The 18,621-nt window shown below is 34.6% G+C and overlaps 1 protein-coding gene across 1 annotated transcript in view; it reads right to left on the reverse strand.

Annotated features, from left to right (window-relative positions):
- Positions 1-424: 424 nt before the first annotated feature.
- SLC30A9 (solute carrier family 30 member 9) overlaps positions 425-18,621 on the reverse strand; it is a 36,181-nt gene continuing 17,984 nt past the window's right edge. Inside the window, exons 12-18 of the mRNA XM_082282096.1 lie at positions 18,350-18,389; positions 17,835-17,906; positions 17,284-17,391; positions 16,190-16,355; positions 11,013-11,142; positions 8,153-8,266; positions 425-6,674 (exon numbers count right to left, since the gene is read on the reverse strand). Of these exons, the coding sequence (XP_082138222.1) occupies positions 6,630-6,674; positions 8,153-8,266; positions 11,013-11,142; positions 16,190-16,355; positions 17,284-17,391; positions 17,835-17,906; positions 18,350-18,389 (675 nt within the window). The 3' untranslated portion in view covers positions 425-6,629. The remainder of the gene's footprint in view (positions 6,675-8,152; positions 8,267-11,012; positions 11,143-16,189; positions 16,356-17,283; positions 17,392-17,834; positions 17,907-18,349; positions 18,390-18,621) is intronic.

Consider the following 18,621-nt stretch of genomic DNA (forward strand, 5'->3'; position numbering starts at 1 on the left):
CCAGGCAAAAAGAGCTTTCTCAGTACTGGGGAAGGAACCGCCCTCTTTGAGGGCAGGGGGTGAATGGGATGAAAGGTGGAGTTGTCAGTGAGGTTTAGAGAACTAATGAAGAGAGCTGGCTGGCCTGGGCAGGTTGCTCCATCACCGAATGCATGCTATTGAACAGTGTGTGCCAGTGTCACAAAGGCAAATTGAATAACCAGTATAAATAGATGGATAGAACCTTTGTTTTGCATCCATAAAATAGTTATATGCAATTTGAATTCAGAAATATAGTGAATCATCAGCTGCCTAAAGCCAGTGTTACTGCTTACTTTTCCAATGCATATAAAATTGCTGAAATTAACAGAACACAACCCTTACTGGCTATGTAACATTTTACTGAGTAATTACAACTTCCAGACATGATACAGAATGTACTGAATTTAAGTATAATTACAAAACAAAGAATATATGCAGGTAAGTATTTTAATGTCTACACCACAAATCAAAATGACTTCCCCATACTAATATAGAGTAACCAAGACACAGAATGAAAAAGCCAATTCACCAAAATGCAAGGCGCAGGTGGGGAGGGGCTGGTTAATCTGATTAAAAGGCTGCATGGAAAAATAGATTTTGACTTTGAGATTGTCCTTTGAAAGTTCTGCCACCAGTGAAAATCCTCACTGTTGACTTTCAAACTTAATACCATTCTGGCAATAGCCAAAACGGTTTCCAAATGCTTCAGGCATTTTTCAAACACTTCTCACGCAGTTCTTCAGCATATTTAATTTGACGAGAAACTTACAAAATCCCTTTTATATTACATCATTTACAGATAATTGCATTTTTTTTTCTTCTGACTTCAGATTTGAAGCAGCTGATCACAACCCCTAAAGTTTTAAACACAGTCTAAATTTAGATTACAAAAACCAAACTTAATGCTAGATTATGGATCTGTATTCCACTATTTTAACAGACACCTCCTTCCCAGAACAGGACTATGAATGCTGGCTATATAAAAATTTGACTGGGCTTGCTGTTAGTGTAATGCTTATAAAAAATAACTAAGACCCTTTATTTTAATTGGTGGCTCTGATTCACACAGAAAAAAAAAAATGTCCACAAGCACCCCATGTAATATTGAATATTATCTGCCTATCTATTATAATGTGCTGTAGTGTCTGTGGTATTTTAAAAACATACATCCTTTCATATTACATTTTGAATGTTTTAACTCCTTTTCAGAATGTGATTTAATTAGAAATCTTGTTTATTCACAGACATCTCAGCAAACTGAAAAATACAGACTAACATTCATCGGTGACTACAGCCCACTGCAAGAATTCTGTAGACCTTAGAATAGAGCATCTCTTTCTCCACAGCACATTCAGTATGGTGCTTCAGTCATTTTCTCTCTGAAAGAATCAATTAATTTTCTCTTTAATTCACTCCAGCTCCCATTTCCACAAATAACACTACTCACCCTCCACTCACCAAACACCTACCTCACCAACAAAGACCGAGATTACATCATCCTTAGCCGTTTTCAGTGGACAAATACGTTTGTACCTGCAAGGCTGAACACCATATCAGGACATAATTAGACAGAGGCTCTCATTTTCAGTACAGGAAAAAAAAAAGATGAATTTTTGCTGGGAGTGGGAGGGAGGAATTACTCAACTACCAGAATATTGGTAAAAGAAAGAAAACATCATCCTATTTAGTTTTGTGCATTCTAATAAAATATAATTTCTTACTGTTCTTTTCTTCTGCAATCATCATTTCTTATTTCTGGACAAGTTTTTTAGATGGTTGTCATTCTTTCCTATTTCCAAGTGCTCAGTGTCTTGGGTCTTTTCCTTCCTTGTATTCTTTTCTTTTTATCACATACTTTTAGTTTAATTTCTTTTGCTTCAGCAAAGCCTGACTGACTGCAGTTTCTATAGACCATATATCGACTTAGAGCTTCTGTTTTATTTTCCTCAAAGGACATACATTTCAAAAATTGAACTATTGTGCTTTAAAGCCTGGATTTCTATTACTTTTTTTATGTAATATAGTCTGCTTTTGATCTTAATGATTTGTGTCTCACTAACAAGAAAGGAAAAATTACTTAAGCTACACAAACCCTCTATAAAAAAAAAATCTCTTTGGTACATCTTGACTTCTCATTTACATTATGCAGGTAAACTGCAAGAGAGATGTTAGTGGTACTCTCTATTCAGAGCCAACAATAAGAATAGTAGCAGCACAATACTTAAGCTAGAAGGAAAAAAGCACACTGTCATTTTATATTCACTTCTGTAAGCCTTTAGGCATGAGCAGAAGGGCAGGTTTTGTACAGGAGTCAATATTCATCAATAGTTCTACTATGCCAAAATGCCTTAAGAACATATGACCATAAAAGGAAACATTTTGTTTTCAAATCTTAAACAATATGGTGTTCTGGTTTCCTTTATAAGGAAAGCATCTAAATCAAGTTTAGAAGAAGGATTACTTCATTGATGATTTTCAAAAATTGCCACACTTTCAATACACAAAGGCATAAAAACTCTTTGTATGAAGACTGTATTTGATGTACTCAGCACTAAGGTACTTCCTTAATGTGTATTTTTTCTTTGTTACAGAAACAAACTGTTAGCTTTGTTACAGCTAAAATGATTACAAATAAGGAGAAAACAGGACTGCAAACAATATATAACCTAGACAAAGTACCTAAAAACCTTCCTGTACTCTTCCTTATCAAAGAGGGGGCAGTAGAAATCTCTCAATAAAAACTGAGTCTTTAGATACAGCTGAAAAAGCTGCACCTGACAGAATCAGAAAACTTGGTTTTGGCTAAAATGGTTTGTAGCTTTCAAAACAGTAATCTCTATTGTCTCTATTAATGAATAAGAAGTACAGTACAAAATTCACAGATGAATAGAATTTAATCCTGCTATTAAAAACATAAGCTGTTCATAATGGCCTGTTCCTCTAAAAGTAAGAATCACTTTTAAAAAGCAATAAAATCTGTGTGGGAATTCAAGAAAGGAAAAAAATAGAGCCTAAAAAGCCTTCAGTTCAAGGATGAGTCACAGGGGATAAAGGATGCAAACCGATCCTTAAAAGATGTGTGCTCATGTCCCCACTACTTTCTGGACCAGAACACAAACCACCAAACAGTCTGTGTAATACAGTGATCCACTGAGGTATTTACTACTACCACTGTATCCTTAACAAATGCTTTAAAGGTAGAGGGGGAAAAGGAGACCACATCAAATGCTGAATTCTGGTGTATAATGGAGACAATTCAGACTTGAAGTTCATTGCTGGGGGTAAGATAATCACTTCCAAATTTTATGTTTTACAGAAAAAAAAATCTACAGAAAAACATATTATTAGTATCCAGCCAGCTTGGATTTAAAATACATTAAGATCATTCAGTATATTGGAACACTAAGACAAGCTTTTCAGACATCGCAAGTTTTACAGAATTATGAGACACTGCACAGCATGTAAGCAATCTTCCACAAAGCAGAGAGGGCAGCCACACTTTGAACACAATTTGAAAAAAATAGAACCTGCAAGGCCAGTCTACAGAAATAAATTATTTTAAAACACCACACCTTAATTGAAAAAATCCTAGAATATAACTTTATTGTTAGATAAATCCCATTTCTTTTCCTTAAAATCAATCAGAAAAACCATTTTGTAATTGCATTTGTGATAAAGAAAAGATTCACTCCTCCACACTTTGTACAGTTCTTTAATCTGAGGACTCTATCATGTAAATGTCAACGTATTAGCTAATTATTTTCCCCAAAAACATTAAAGCAAAAGTAAACTAAGTAGTGGACCCACATCACCTCAAGGTTTTGACTATAAAGACAGTTAAAGGAAAAAAAAGCAGTAAAAATATTGTATCTGTTAAGAACAATTTGTAAATTATAACATATAAATTAAAATGTAACAGCTTGGAATTACTTTCCTTTCCAACCTGGCAACAAATCAATGAATCAGTACTTCCATCCAACTGCATGACATGTAAACTTCCAAGGTACTGCCAAAACCAGTCTGCCTGCCTTTTTGTAGTACATCACCATCCAGGTCACTTTAAAAAACAGAACTGGGTCTTCAGACTGGTCAACTGTAATGTACCCAAAAACATTCAAGTCCTGGCATCTTGAATTTAACATATTGTGATGCTATAATCAGTAATGTAACTGGGAGACAAGGAACTGAATTCTATCTTGGAATATAAACAAAAGGTGTGGATGGGTATTTTTCTGACTCAAATAAGGAAATTAAGATCAGAATTCAGAGGAATTACATCTCCAATGAATAAAAAAAAACATTTTTATAGGGTTTTGGAGCATATGTTCTGTAAGAATATAAGCTCATGCCTCCTCTTGAAAACAATACAGGAACATTTTGCTATTGAGATAACATTTACTAACCTTGCAGGGAAAGTTCTGCACTGCAAACTGCACACTGACACTACTCATTCATCAGTAACTCCAGCACGCAAACCACTTGGTCACACTGGCTGTCTTCACTAACCTCTGCAAGAAGAACATTTTCCCAGTTTTACTTCTCTTCAGGTTTTTGATTTCTGAAATAACTGGTTTATTAATGTGTTTATTCAAATTCAAAATCCATATAAATATTCTAGGGAGAAGAAAACATGTTATGCGTTACCAGATTCCAGTGCTCTTCATGAATAAGACTAATAGAGTGCATTCTGAGAAGAGATGAATTTCACGTGGAAGGGCAAGGAGAAAGGCAAATTATTTATAATGTGCTAAAATATGCTGTATTTATTTGATATGGGAGACTTCCAAATTACCTTTAAACAGCATTTTAGATCATCAGGCTTAAATATACTAACTATTTCTACAATAGGAGAAAACCAGATAAAGTAACCCCTCTTTTAAATTAGCCATAATAAGGGAATATGCTATAAAGAAGCCACCAGTGAATAGGAATTATGGAAAAGAGTACTGAGGAGATCCTTTCACCCACAATTACTGTATGTGAAGCCCCATCTGTAACTTAACTCTGGAATGTTTTTCTACTTAAAATGACCAGCATGCAAAGTGCTTTGCAGTTGTCAAAAAGGCATGTTATTTTAAATTCTCATAGTTCACTGGTAAGTAACACCTAGTATGAGAAAAAAATATTCTAAAATGTTTTTAGTCAAATCTGGACATATTGGTCTCCACAATTATTTGCTGCAATGCTTATAATACAATCTTGAAATTGATTTTTGAAGACTTGTCTTTCATATCAACATTCCTTCTTTCAGCAAGTCAGTCATTACTCAGCAACTGAGTTACTAGGATGGTCTTATTACCACACTCACCCATAAGCAAATCTAATTTTATGTTAAAGTGCATAAGTAATTTTCCTCAGTGCTATTTAAATACAGTTATTTCACTTATATTTCAACTTGCATGTTCAGTACTCACAGCCTTATTAATAAAGGCTGGGTCTCAAAGAATCTGGTACAACTTGAGTACCTTCTGCAGAAAGCCTTGAGACAATTGTACACAGTTCTAGAATTTCACATTTCAAAGTTATAAACTAATCACTTATCTCTGGATTGTTGAGGACCACTGATAGAATTACTCTCCCAAACAAGCAAGGTCAAGTCATGAAAAAATGCAGAGTAAGTGGTTTTGAATTCAGATAATATCTAAAGGTAAATAAATTAAAAATACAATGTATTCATTTGTTTAATTATAAATAGATCGTTTTTACTATTATATATTCCAGCTACATCTCTTGCATCTTCTAGCAAAGACCATATCTGGCAATAGAGTCTATTAAAATATAGAAAGCCAAAAATGCCAGGTAACTTTTAATAAGCACTACCATAAATATCTCCCAGATTACATCTGAAGATACTTACAAATAAGAAAACAAGTGTCAAAGTAAGGAAAAAAAGAAACAAAATTTAAAGAGAGGAAGTGCACCGAAATTTGTACATAGTAATTTTTCACAGTAACTTAATGTACTCTGGCTAAACCCATACAGCTGGCTCCTCTGAGGTGAAAAACCTTGTTTTCCTGAAGTGCAGTTGTAATTGTAATGGTGGCAAAAAGCAGGTTTCCAGGTCATGGTACTTGAGATAAGGCCAGCGCCCATTTGAAACAATTTATCTCATAGAAAAGAAAAATTGTGAAACAATCACACATTTGAAATATTACAATTTAAGGTTGGCAGGTTCCACTGGAACAAACTCTTCCTAGCTAATCTTAATATCTCCCAAGAACCTTTAATGATATCTTGAAAGAAACTAAAGAAGTGCAAACTGACTGCAAAGGGACACAAATGGAAAAACTGTGTTGTATAGTTTCAGGCAGCTGTACATGCCTAACTAAACCTCAAGGTTTAAGTTCTGAATCACAGTAAATACACTTGGACAGACTCCCCTGTGGAATTTAACTCAAGCAGCTTTTTGAAACTGATTTTGCCATGGAAATTTTTGTCTGCAAGTCTAGCGCTCTTCCAGAAACAGAAGCAGTGCTAACAGTCCAGGAAGCCTACAGCAAAGGAAGCGAGGTATGGTGCTGAGGTCACTGCAATTTCAGAAGCTTTTCAGCCCTTTACATGACTTCTTTCCACAAGGGTAGCAACCTGAAGATTTTTCCTGTTCAGCTCTACAGTATCTCCAAATCCACATGACGAACATCAGGATTTCGTTGCTGAAATAAAATTTAAAAACAATGTATTGAAAATATTCAAATACATTTTTGTGCATCATTACAAGTAATTTATTTCTTGTATGATGTTGTCAATTGGATAACAAATCCCCTTTTTGGGTAACATAGGGACTACTTTAAAATGAGAAAGTTTCAACAAACATTGTCCATATTATAAGGCATTTTTTAAAAGCTAGGTCATCTTTTTATTTGAAAAATACTTTTCAACATCATGGATAAATTAGCTCTTATGCTTTATAAAGTATGGAGGAGCTCTCAATTTTAAAAAGGCAGTAGAGTTTTATGTAAAATTGTTCAGATACACGTACATGTACATATCCCACTTTCTTAAAGTTTTAACAGATACTTTCCTGAATAACGGGTAAGATTTTTGAAATAATTTATTCTATGCCACTGAAGCTATTTATAAAGATTCAGAATACTGTTTCTATTAAGAAATATTCATTTTCTGATATTGTAGAAATACATTATCATCATTACATCAATTGTATAATCCATGAGAAAGTCATGACTTCAGAGTCATCCAGCATGTGAACATGACTAGTATGTTTAGTAAAGCATATTCAATACCAACACAATCACTATATATATGCCTACACCAAAAAAACATATCTATGTTTATAAAAAATTTAGACATGTTCCTGCTCCTCCAAAACCATACAGGAAGAACTGATTCAGATAGTGCAATTAAATTCAAAAACAGTATTTTGACTTTTAAAACAGGACAAACCTAGGGATAGAAACTTCAACTAGAATATTTATGAAATATAACAAGCAAGGACAGCCATGTTCTTGAGTAGTGTCTCATGTCCAGAAAAGAGAGTCATGACAGGACTGCTTTTATCTGGGGGTCAATATTCTTGTAGTTCTGAAATCATGCCAGAAAGGTAAGACTGACAGCCCCAATATACTCACAAAATTAAAAATGGAAATAACCCTTTCTTGCATCTGCCAGAGGATATTTAAATAGCAGAATTAAAAGAAAAATCATAAGAAAGCTGAGAGGCTTTTGTAAAGTCAAATAAACACTGTACGGCTTAAACAAGAGTGAAAGATGTTGAGTAGCAGTCCCATCACCCAGAAATATTTGATAGAATGCTAAGAACCAGCTTAAAAAAAAAAAAGGACTTTTTTACACCCAAAACAGAATTCAACAGCCTATAAATAATCTGAAATTCTGAGAATACAGTTACAAAGACACATTCAGGTCTATTTAGTGAAAATTTGTTCTGTGTTGGTATGAAATGGAACAAAATATGTAACAAATGGATCAGTGGCAAAGGAAGGATTTGCTGGTGGTCAGAACTTAGTTAATAAAACTATAGCGAGAAAATGTGCATTCATAATATCAGCCTCTTTCCCTCTCTCATATTTTCAAATGAAATACCAAAAATTAGATGCAGTGATATTGTTTAAAATATATCACAGAATAAGCACTACTAATAAGCAGTTAAATTTACCTTCAGGTCCTTCTCAAGTCTGTCTACTTCAGCTCCCAGAGTGTCAATGATATTCTCACCATGCTTAAGCATAAAGGCTTCTAATTCTTCAAGGGTTTTCACTTGCTGAATTTCCTAGGAAGAAATTAAATTTAAGAGACTGAGATGAGGAAAAGAAAATAAAGGAATAACACTCCAGAGGGTCTTGACATATTTCAAGAGGGAGGAAAAAAAAAAACCTAAACAAAACACTTCAGCTTTTGCCATTTACTCTCAAAACATCATCTGTTCTTATGTCTCAAAGACACAGAAGAGTAGCATCTATTAGATGAAAACAGCTGGCTCTATCATTACACCTGCATGTGATACAAAACCTTCTTCTATCTTTAATTGATTTCCTCCTCAACTTTCCAAATAAGTTTAGAGAATTTCATTCATTTTCTAGAAGTTTCTGAGGTATTCCTCACAGCAAGGCAGAGCAACCTGTTCCACTGTCTCACCACCCTGTGTATTCTTTCCCCATTTTCTACATTCTTGCTATTCCATTACACTGCCTACTCTGGGCATCACATAACCAACTCATCTGAAAGTCCATAAGGATTACTACAAACACTGCTGTAAATATGACTCGTCCATAATATCAGAAACTTGAAGACAATTGACAGGAACTCAGACTAAGAGACCAACAGCATATGAAACTGAAGGAATGACATTAAGGAAGAAAGAATGTTATACTCCACCCTCCAAAAGAACACAGACTTCAGCAGCACCAAAGCAGGTACTACAGTATTGCCATAGAATCTTACAATGGTTTGGGTCAGAAAAGGTCTTAAAGATCATCTAGTTGCTCCCCCACTGCCATGGGCAGGGACACTTTCTGCTACACCAGGTTGCTCAGGACCCCATCCAACCTGGCCTTAAACACTTCAAGGGACGGGACACCCACAATTCTCTAGGCAACCTGTTCCACTGTCTCACCACTCTGACCACCCCAGTAAAGAATTTTTTCCTTATATCTCATTTATATCTATCACCTTTCAGTTTAAAGCCATGAGCTTTCCTTCGAGGTCTCACACTAAGCTGTCTGGAAGCTATGTGTCCTGTAGTTTATCACGGCTGCAGTATGTTTGGGATAAATAGGTTATTGCAAACAGACACAGAAACTATGAAACAGCTAATTCTTCTTGTGCATTCAAGTACATGACATCAACTTCTTTCTCCTTCTCACTACTCTAAAACTGAAGAGGAATAATGTAATTGATCAAGCTTAAAAAATATCTCAACCACAATAACCCATGACTATGATCACGGCAAGTCTAACATGAAAAAAACCAAGGTAATCTGAATGACAGCATTTCAACAAACATTTCACAACTGTAGAAAGAATAAAGTTGACAGCAGTGCTAGTTGAATGAGCTGCTTATTTGAAAAAGTATAGATCAAAAGGCAAGCACGATGTTCACCTTTGACTTCAGATGGCTGAATCCTACTGAAAGGACCGATGGTTTTATAGCTGACATGAGGTTACTATGTGAAAGAACAATGACTTGTGTAAGAAACAGTTGCCAACCTACAAGCAATCAGGAAGATCTTTTCCAACAATACTAGAAGTATTGGAAGAACTGGTGAAGGTTGCATGCAATTGCCAAGGGAAATAGCAGGTAAAGGATAAAATCTAACAAAGCATTTAAAAGAAGACTAGCGTACTGAAAACTGCAACAGCAAAGCAACCAGGCAAACTTGCAGTGCCTCAGTAGTACAAAGCTGATAGCACTCTTCCTCTCCAAAATGTATTATATTGAAATCCAGTAGATGAACAGGTCAGATATTGTACTGTACATACACATACATAATTCTTAATTTGACATGTTTTTAAAACTGGGATACTAATGGTTTAAAAAATTGCAACTTAAAATTTAAAGGTAAATTCTGATAACTTCTAAGTAGTTTTTAATGGACAGACATAAAATGCAGACATCTGACATTTGTATTTCATTTTGAAAGGGTAGAAAAGAAAGAAATCTTGTACACAAGCAAATTTACCAGTGAAAACTGGTAAGGAAGCAAAACATTTTGCTCACTTAAAACTCTCCTTTTGATTTAGATAATATTTATTTTCTTCATACTTCATAGTTCTGCCATATAGCAGAGAACATCTCTGCATTCCTATACTGAAAAGAAGGATTATGAAAAGCTACGCTGAACTATACTAAAATCAGAGACTGACACTTAAGGATGGTAATTTTTAAACATCACCAAAATGCTGAATCATGTGATGCAAGCAATCCATATTCACACCCAGTCTGAACAGCTGGACCTGTAAACCCTAACACTGCATCACCAACACCCAGGGTAAATGGCTCTGACTAAACAGATGCCTTTTTGCAGGTGACAGGCTTCTAGTTTTAACTGCAGATCTTGTAATTCAATAAATGTATTAGAAGAATTATGTTATCTTTTTTTTTTTTTTATAAATCTGTATTTTCTAACAAAACAATCACAGAATCACAGAATATTCTGAGTTGGAAGGGACCCACAAGGGTTATCGACTCAAACACTTAGGTGAATGGCCCATGCAGGGAGAAAACCCACAACCTTGGTACTATTGGCACCTGGCTCTGACCAGCTGAGCCAATCTCAAGGGTAATGAGTTAAAAAAAACCCCTGCTTTCCTCCTATTCAGGCACTTTTTCAGCAGCACATAATACGATTCTCTGTAAGTACATTTAAAACACTAACACAAAGTAAGAACATCTGCAACCCCTCAAATGAAGAAGTGAAATGTACCTCACCTACTTGCAAGTCTTGGGTTTAGAGGTATTTGAAATTGGAAAGTAAATACCAGATACTGGGGGTTACAAAAGCAATTTTTTACACGTACTTGTAACAGCTGTTCAATGTCTTGTTTTTCCAGGTAAGACCGAGTAACAACACGTCCATCAAAGTCTACTTCTGCCTTGAATCTCACTTTGCTCATTCCCATGTCTGTGGCTTTAACATCATGAATTGCTCTGAAACATATACATTTTTAAAGAAAATGTAAAACAACATAAACAAACCACTAGCTGAGTTTGACTTCTCAAGTTAACAATACTGTCACCACAAAATGATCCTGTAATTTTAAAAGGTCACTGCCTTTGACAAAATATCCTCATTTTGCCCACTCACAGTTCCATTAAATACTGATTTATGTTTAACTGGTTATACCACTTTGACAGGTTTCTGCAACACCAACACACCTATAAATCACTGCAATAAAAGCCAGACTACTAGAAGCATCACACATTTAGAACTAGACTAACAGTATATTTTCAAAAAATCCACAATTAAAAGTGTGAGAACTTCCCTATTCTGTGTTAAAAGTTCAAGTCCAACTTATTTTCTACTACAAAGTTTTTGTACATATACATGACACTATTTAACAATCTAAGTACCCTCAATTCTGAGGAAAGGAACAATAACATATTGTTAATCACTGAAAGGACACATTGCAATTACAGAAGTGTCCTTTCCTAAAGTTGGTAAAGGCATGATCTTTTGGAGAATTTTCAAAAATACACCTGACATAAGAAAAAGTTATGGATATTTTGTTTGGAACTCATTTTTGATCCTTCAGAACTATTAATCACAGCTTATCAAGATACACCTGTTTGTAAATGCTGAAAATGTGTATTTATTTAAAGGTTCCTAATAAATACTAGAACATGAAAGCTCTAATGTTTATATTTTGGTCCTTTGAAAAATTCTGGTTTTCTGTAGCAGTTTTGTTCCAGCTTGTTGGACAAATTCTAATGTGTGAATATAGGTAGTAAACAACAAGCTCTTAATTTTCTTGGGATAAGAAGTAAACTCAGGACCAAGACATATGGTGATGCATTTCAAAAAAATTAAATAGTCTATTTTTTCTTAATTATATTAGCAAAAACTCAGTTTATCTTTAAAGCCAAGAGAATTTAAAATTGCCACTGCAGAGTAAGTTTCCACATTTTTCCATCAAGGTCAGAAAAAATAAGTGGAGTCTAAAACACGGGACACAAATCACAAAAGTTTCACATTTTTCAAATTCCTGCTTCTGACATTTTCAAAGTAAAACAAGTATAAAATATTTCAAAGACTTTTAGTTTATTAACAGAAAAAATGCAATCTTGACAATTTGGTAAATTCTAACACAAAATTCAGATTTAGCAACGCAGCTCACTTGATGGAAAGTACCAAACTTTACCTCCATTTATTCTGCTAAATTGTACAATTTCACTGAATCTTTACATTTAGCACACTCTTTGTCTTAATCAAATTTACTCTTCCCAACTAGAAATGCTTCTTTGCATCTGAATGTTTACAAATCAGAAATAACTTCACAGGCAGTGCCGGAAGAAAGCAGAAGGCATGTATGTTGGAAGGAGCCTGCTAGAATGAACAGCCAAAAAAGAACAGGAGACAGAAACTTTAAGATGAACAATCACAGGACGCTTTTACAGAATACTTCTTGTAATACTCAAGGTGGAGGAGAGGTAAGTATATTAAAAAAGAAACAGAACATGAACTAAATATAGAGACACCAAAACATACATCTCAGTAAATATTTAAGCAGATTAAAAGAACTATCAGCTTACTGGTAGCAATAAAGTCTTTCCAGCTCCATTCCAATTTACACAACTATTCTGTGGGAAGGTATCAAATCAAAACAGTATTAATGGGAGTAAACTAGATGGCATCAAACTACCTCATCACAAAGAAGTTATTTAAGACAACAGGTGTTGTTAATGAAGAGAATTTGGAGCCATGTGATTCAAAAATATTGAAGACATATCAGGTGCCCACCAGAGCTAAGCAAAAGATAATAAGTGATATTTGAGATTCTCGTTAAGCAGCAGCCTGATAAAATTCAGTGAAATTATGCATATTCTATAAATGTGAAGGAATTTGTGCATATAATCTGACCAGGAAAGATAAGACAGTGAGCCAAGAGGAGAAAAATCACTAATCATTCAAAAATACAAATGTGTATGCTAAAGCTTAAGCTACAAAGCTTGCTTATGGAAACTTCTGGATGGTTAGTAGACAACATCAATTCTAACCAGGGAAAAGAGCAAGTTTCACATTAATGAAAAATTTGTCAGAGAACATCAAGTTACTGCTTTTGAGCAATTGGTTGTAATACTTTTGGTTTTTGTCCAAACCAGAATGACAGATTTTCCAGCACAACAGAAGCACAACTACCCAACAGCTGTTACAATGAAGTAAAATTAAAGATGAAACTGTCACTAAGAATAGCTTATGCCTAGGAATCTGTGATTAAATTCCATAAGAACAGAATCAGGACAGAGTCTGTACCACATCACATACTTTATTTCACAGTTATGAAAGGCTAATTTCCCACAGTTCAGTTAAGCTGACCACAAGAATGATTTAGGCACCAAAGGTGTCAATGAGAGTTAAGAATGGAATGCAAGCAAGATTATATTAGTACAACAAAGCATTTTCCTACTAATAGCAGAGAAGCATATTGGATATTTAAATGGAAAAAAATGCTTCTAATCCAGCAGGTTCCACAATTTATATTCAAGAGTAAAAAGAACTAAGAATAACTGTGAAGGCAAAATAATTTTTCATCTTGCAATACTGATGAGAATTAAAACAAAAACAAACCAGGTTAACACCACTGTGCCAAAATTTAAGAACAGTAAACAAGTCCATCCATTTAACTGAGGACAACTCCACCTGACAACTGAAGGAAAAATAGTGAGAAAGATGGAGAGAAGAATTATATACTAAGAACACTAATTCCAGTCACTAAGATTTTAGGGAATGTAGTCTTATCAAATAATCCTGTAAAAAAAAAAATTAAAGTATCAACAGTTAGTTGAAAAAATATCACCACCACAGAGACTTATTTTAGTAGGACAGCAGTTAGTAATGTCTGATAATCAAATACTTTATAATTAGCAATGGACCGCAATGTTCAGGCAAGCTACTGCTGAAATAGTAAGTTAACTGGTGGTGCTGATGGGGGCTGAGGGAGTAGATATCAGAGCCCCTGGATCCTTTTGTCAATTTGGATCTATTCTGATGAGTACTAAATGATTCCCTAGTATGTCCCCCTCTGATTTGGCAAAACACATCTGAAAATAAACATTGCAAACTGCCTGAAAGAACAAAGGAGGAATATTCTGGGAGCAGCAATTGCAAAAAGCATTGCATTGAGAACTGAAAACCCTGAAAGGTTGAAATAAAAAAACAAGTATTAGTCACAGCTTTAGAAGCAGACCAGTAATCAGGAGCTTTTTCTTTTACATTTGGTGTCAGTAGGATATGTAAGAGTAGAACACACTACTACACATCTCCATTTAAGAAAACATGAGAGTTTGAATGTTCAAGAAAATGTTGACACTCTTAAAAGTCCAAAGCTCATGTTGACAAAAATACACAGGTAATCCTTTGAAGAAATAGTTAATGTTAAAAAACTTCCTCATTTCAGTTGCCCTGATTTTTTTTTTTTCTTATTTCAGCCTTTGGTTTGTTTGTTTTCAGCTTTTTCCCCAAAGTACACGCAAGGGTAACAAGCAAGGGTAATGTAAGTTTACATCACAGAGAACTGAGATTAAGACCAGATGTTTTATTAGATGATGTATGTTAACCAAGCTAGGGATAGCAGGCTTGTCATTAGAACTTGGGCAAAGACAAACTGGGCACTGAAAGAAATCAAAGCTGATAACGTAATGAATCTAAGAAAGAGATAACTGAAGACAAAGTGCGTACAGAATGTATAATAAACACCTAAACATGTTTCAGCTTCTAACCTCCAGAAAATAAAAACACACAGTTTCTCACTAAGTCTTTACTTCTTTTATTATTCACGCTTTTTTAAAATTAAGGTACTTCTTGTTTAAAAAAAAAAAAATCTACAGCAAGAAGAACATGAACTAAGTCTGCTCTGTTGAGAAGTTAGAGCCACCTATAAAACAGAATACAATATAAAATGGTACTTGGCCTGGGAGAAATTTTATTATTTCAGCCTCAGACAAGCAAAAGCCACCTGCGCGCTTCGAAAAAAAGAACTATAGAAGTCCCATACAAATAGTCATGTGAATTCACCTTCTCTAACACAGCACTGCTGACACATCCTTCACCATTCAGACTAACCCAGGGCCACCACAAATACTCAGTTTAGTTACTGACATGTGAAAGTACTAACAGAATTGTATTCCAAATAGGAATCTTGTTTAGTTTCTGGAATGAAGGGCATGTCGTCCAGACCTCTTGCTTGGAACTGTGAGGATGCAGCACTTAGTTTCTTTCAAGTACTCTGGCATTAACTAATGGGCTTGGGTTTTTTTCCTTCACAGCTCAAAACTTACTACAAATTAAAAAAGCACTAGAATATTTCAGCTGATTTACACAGAAATATATTCCTAAATAAAGATTAAAAAGAAAACAAAAATAAGTTTTCTTCTAAATCAAGGTTAAGAGGGTTAAAGCTAAAATAGCTCATTGAAAAGCATTTAAGCAAGATTTTAGAATTACGATGAGCTGTAAGTTTACTACAAATTGCAGACTTGCAAAGAAGGAGAAATTAGCATTGAGTTAATTCTATAAGCACGTAACATGCAGAATCCATTGCATCATAATACCACTGTAGCACATCCTGCCAACTGCTACAGAATTCCACACACTGAATATTAACAGAATTTAAGTATTTAAGTGCTAATAAACTATTCAAGCAACATAACAGTATCATTTAAGCACTTGCATTTCATGCATTTGAAAATAGTTTTAAGTCTGTGATGGCTTTCTCATTAAGCACTGTCAATTCCTGTAGTTAATGTGGCTGTTAGAACGTATCTGCAATGCTATTTTAGCTGTTGAACACCCGAGAGATCCAAGTATTCACTTACTGAAAGTTTTAGCACAGAAAGAGAAGTCAGCAATAATAAAGATTCTAGAATCCCAATACAGAAGATTCCACACTAAAAATAATCTTACCAGACTTCTCCCATTAAATGTTATTTTCTTGCTTTTTGTTGTTCATAGTAGAGACTGAGCTGTAAAGATCCTTACCTTACTACAGGATCACTTTCCAGTAACTCAGTGAGCCGCTGCAGTTGTTCAGGTTCAATGGATCGTCCCAGCAGGGCTTCAGTGTTAGTGTAGATTAGAAATGCTGACACAGTTCCTAACAAAGTTCCAACACCTAGAGACCCCACACTGTCATAATACGGGTTTCCTAAACAAGATAGAGCAAATTAGTTCCACAGAGTATTTCTAAAATATAGCAGAGAATTCCAATTTCACACTGAAAAGAGTACATAGTTTTGAGGTGTTTTCTGGGTTTTGCTTTTTAGTGAGATTTTTTTGGTTGGTGGGGGTTTTTTTCAAGGTGGTTTTTTTTTTAGGTTTTTTTTTTAATTCAGTGGAGATTTTTTCCTACTGAGGAACATAATGAAGCTGGAAGAAAACAAGCTATCTTAAAATAAATCCTTAAGTCCCTCCTAGGACCACTCCTGTCTCCTGCAGGACTAATAAACAAGTAAACTCTTGTCTGTGTATGTGTTTCTATATTAGTAAACATAAATTTATACACGAAGTTATATCCACCTCAACATAGGTAGCAGCACAAAATCCAGTGTTCTTTTATCAGTAACTCAAAAATTTGCAAGTATTAACCATTTCTGGAATACAGTACTTATTAATAAGTTTCAAACACTCATGTTCAGATCTACAGAAATAGTACTGTGTTTTTAAGCTGATGAAGGAAACTAGAAATGAAATTTAAAAATTCATTCTATATAAAAAATGAAACTCGCAATGAAGCCATTAGAAGCCACAAGAAACAAAATTCCAATAATTATTGTCTTTAAAAACCAATACTTAAAAAGGGATGAATAAGTAATCATCCCTCTTTAGAAAACTTAACTATGCAGCAGACATTCTTTGAACCATTTGCTATACAGATCATCCTACGTTTAGTAAAAAATAACTTAGTTTGTATGACAAAATAGCTCAAAAATCTGCTTACAGAGTACAAGTATCAGAAAAAAGAGCAGAGACATATTTGGCAACCAATACAAACGAAATACTCTATGTTCATATCTATGTTCATATCATGCATGGGAAGAAATCCACATTCGGCTTGCCTCTGTGCAGAATTTTACCTGTTAAAGAAGTCAGACCCATACAGGTAGCAGCTACAGCCACGCTCAGAACTGCTGCAGCATCCTCCAGTAACACCACGTTGGTACTGGGATCACGACTCTGCACAACTGTACACACAACAAAAAAAATTACGTTGCTTTGAAAGTTTAGCTTTACTACATTATGCACAGTACTTAAAATATAACAACAACAGCAAATTAAAAGAACAATTTATGCAACTATATAGGTGTAATCTGAATTTTGGCATATGCACACACTTCTGAAAGCATTTATACATACACAGAAAAACCCAGTTATGGAAGCATCTCAAAAATGTTAGAAAAAAGGGGAATTTATCCAGAAAAATACATGCACTTAGCCAAGTATTTAAGCAGTGCTCTTAAATGAATAGTTTTCACCTAATTTGTAAAATGTTATTTGTTAGTAAAACAGAAAATAGATCAATAAAGGGAAAAGGGAAAACAGAAAATGGTTTCTATCATTATGCAAATAGTAGTGAACAGATTGTGTTTTAAATAACCACATACCTTACTGCTATAATGATACATACCATATTGATAAAATGAGAGACCCTTGGCTCGAGCACTCCTCCGAATTTCATTTATAGCAACAAGGAGGGTGGCTGAAACAACAAAGTTGTTGCTGAAAAATGCTAGAGGCAAAAAGACTTGTTTCCATTTTGAAAAGAGGGAACTTTTCTTTATATCATAGCAACAGATCATAAAGAAAGCTCTGATTATTGATACTTTGAATAAAGATAAAGCATAGTTGCTTTCTTTTCTACGTGTGTCTCCCATACAAATGAGAACAGTTATATTCAATGATAGCTTAATACCAAAAAGGCATTCCATGTCTACTTCCCAAATTATGTGTTCTTCAACTTCTTATTATATAGACATATATAAAAAAGAAAAGTTTTCACATGTTTCTTTTTGTTTGTTTACAAGTATTTGCAACAGAGCTCAAAACTTCACTGCGTGAGCAAGGATCAATTATTACTGTAATTACTGACACAGTAATCTTAAGAGATTACAAATACTGAAATAGGAACTTGAAACAACATACCTCCTTCAGATACCAATGACCCTGCTAAAATGCAGTATGCCTGTAAGGAAAAAAAGAATCAGTTACTATATTATATGCATATTTCTACAGATCTCTTCACCACAGGCTATCCAAACATAGCATTCCAGAACCACATTACACACTGTGTCATGTAATTTTCCTAAACAGAAGGAAACCAATAATTTTGACTCATGCAATATATTCCAAAACAGGAAAGGAGGACCTCTTGGTGGGGGCTATAAAAGGAAGATGCAGGGTTTAGAGAACAGCTC

Source organism: Coloeus monedula (genome assembly GCF_965178545.1).
Source record: "Coloeus monedula genome assembly, chromosome: 5".
Lineage (NCBI taxonomy): Eukaryota > Metazoa > Chordata > Aves > Passeriformes > Corvidae > Coloeus > Coloeus monedula.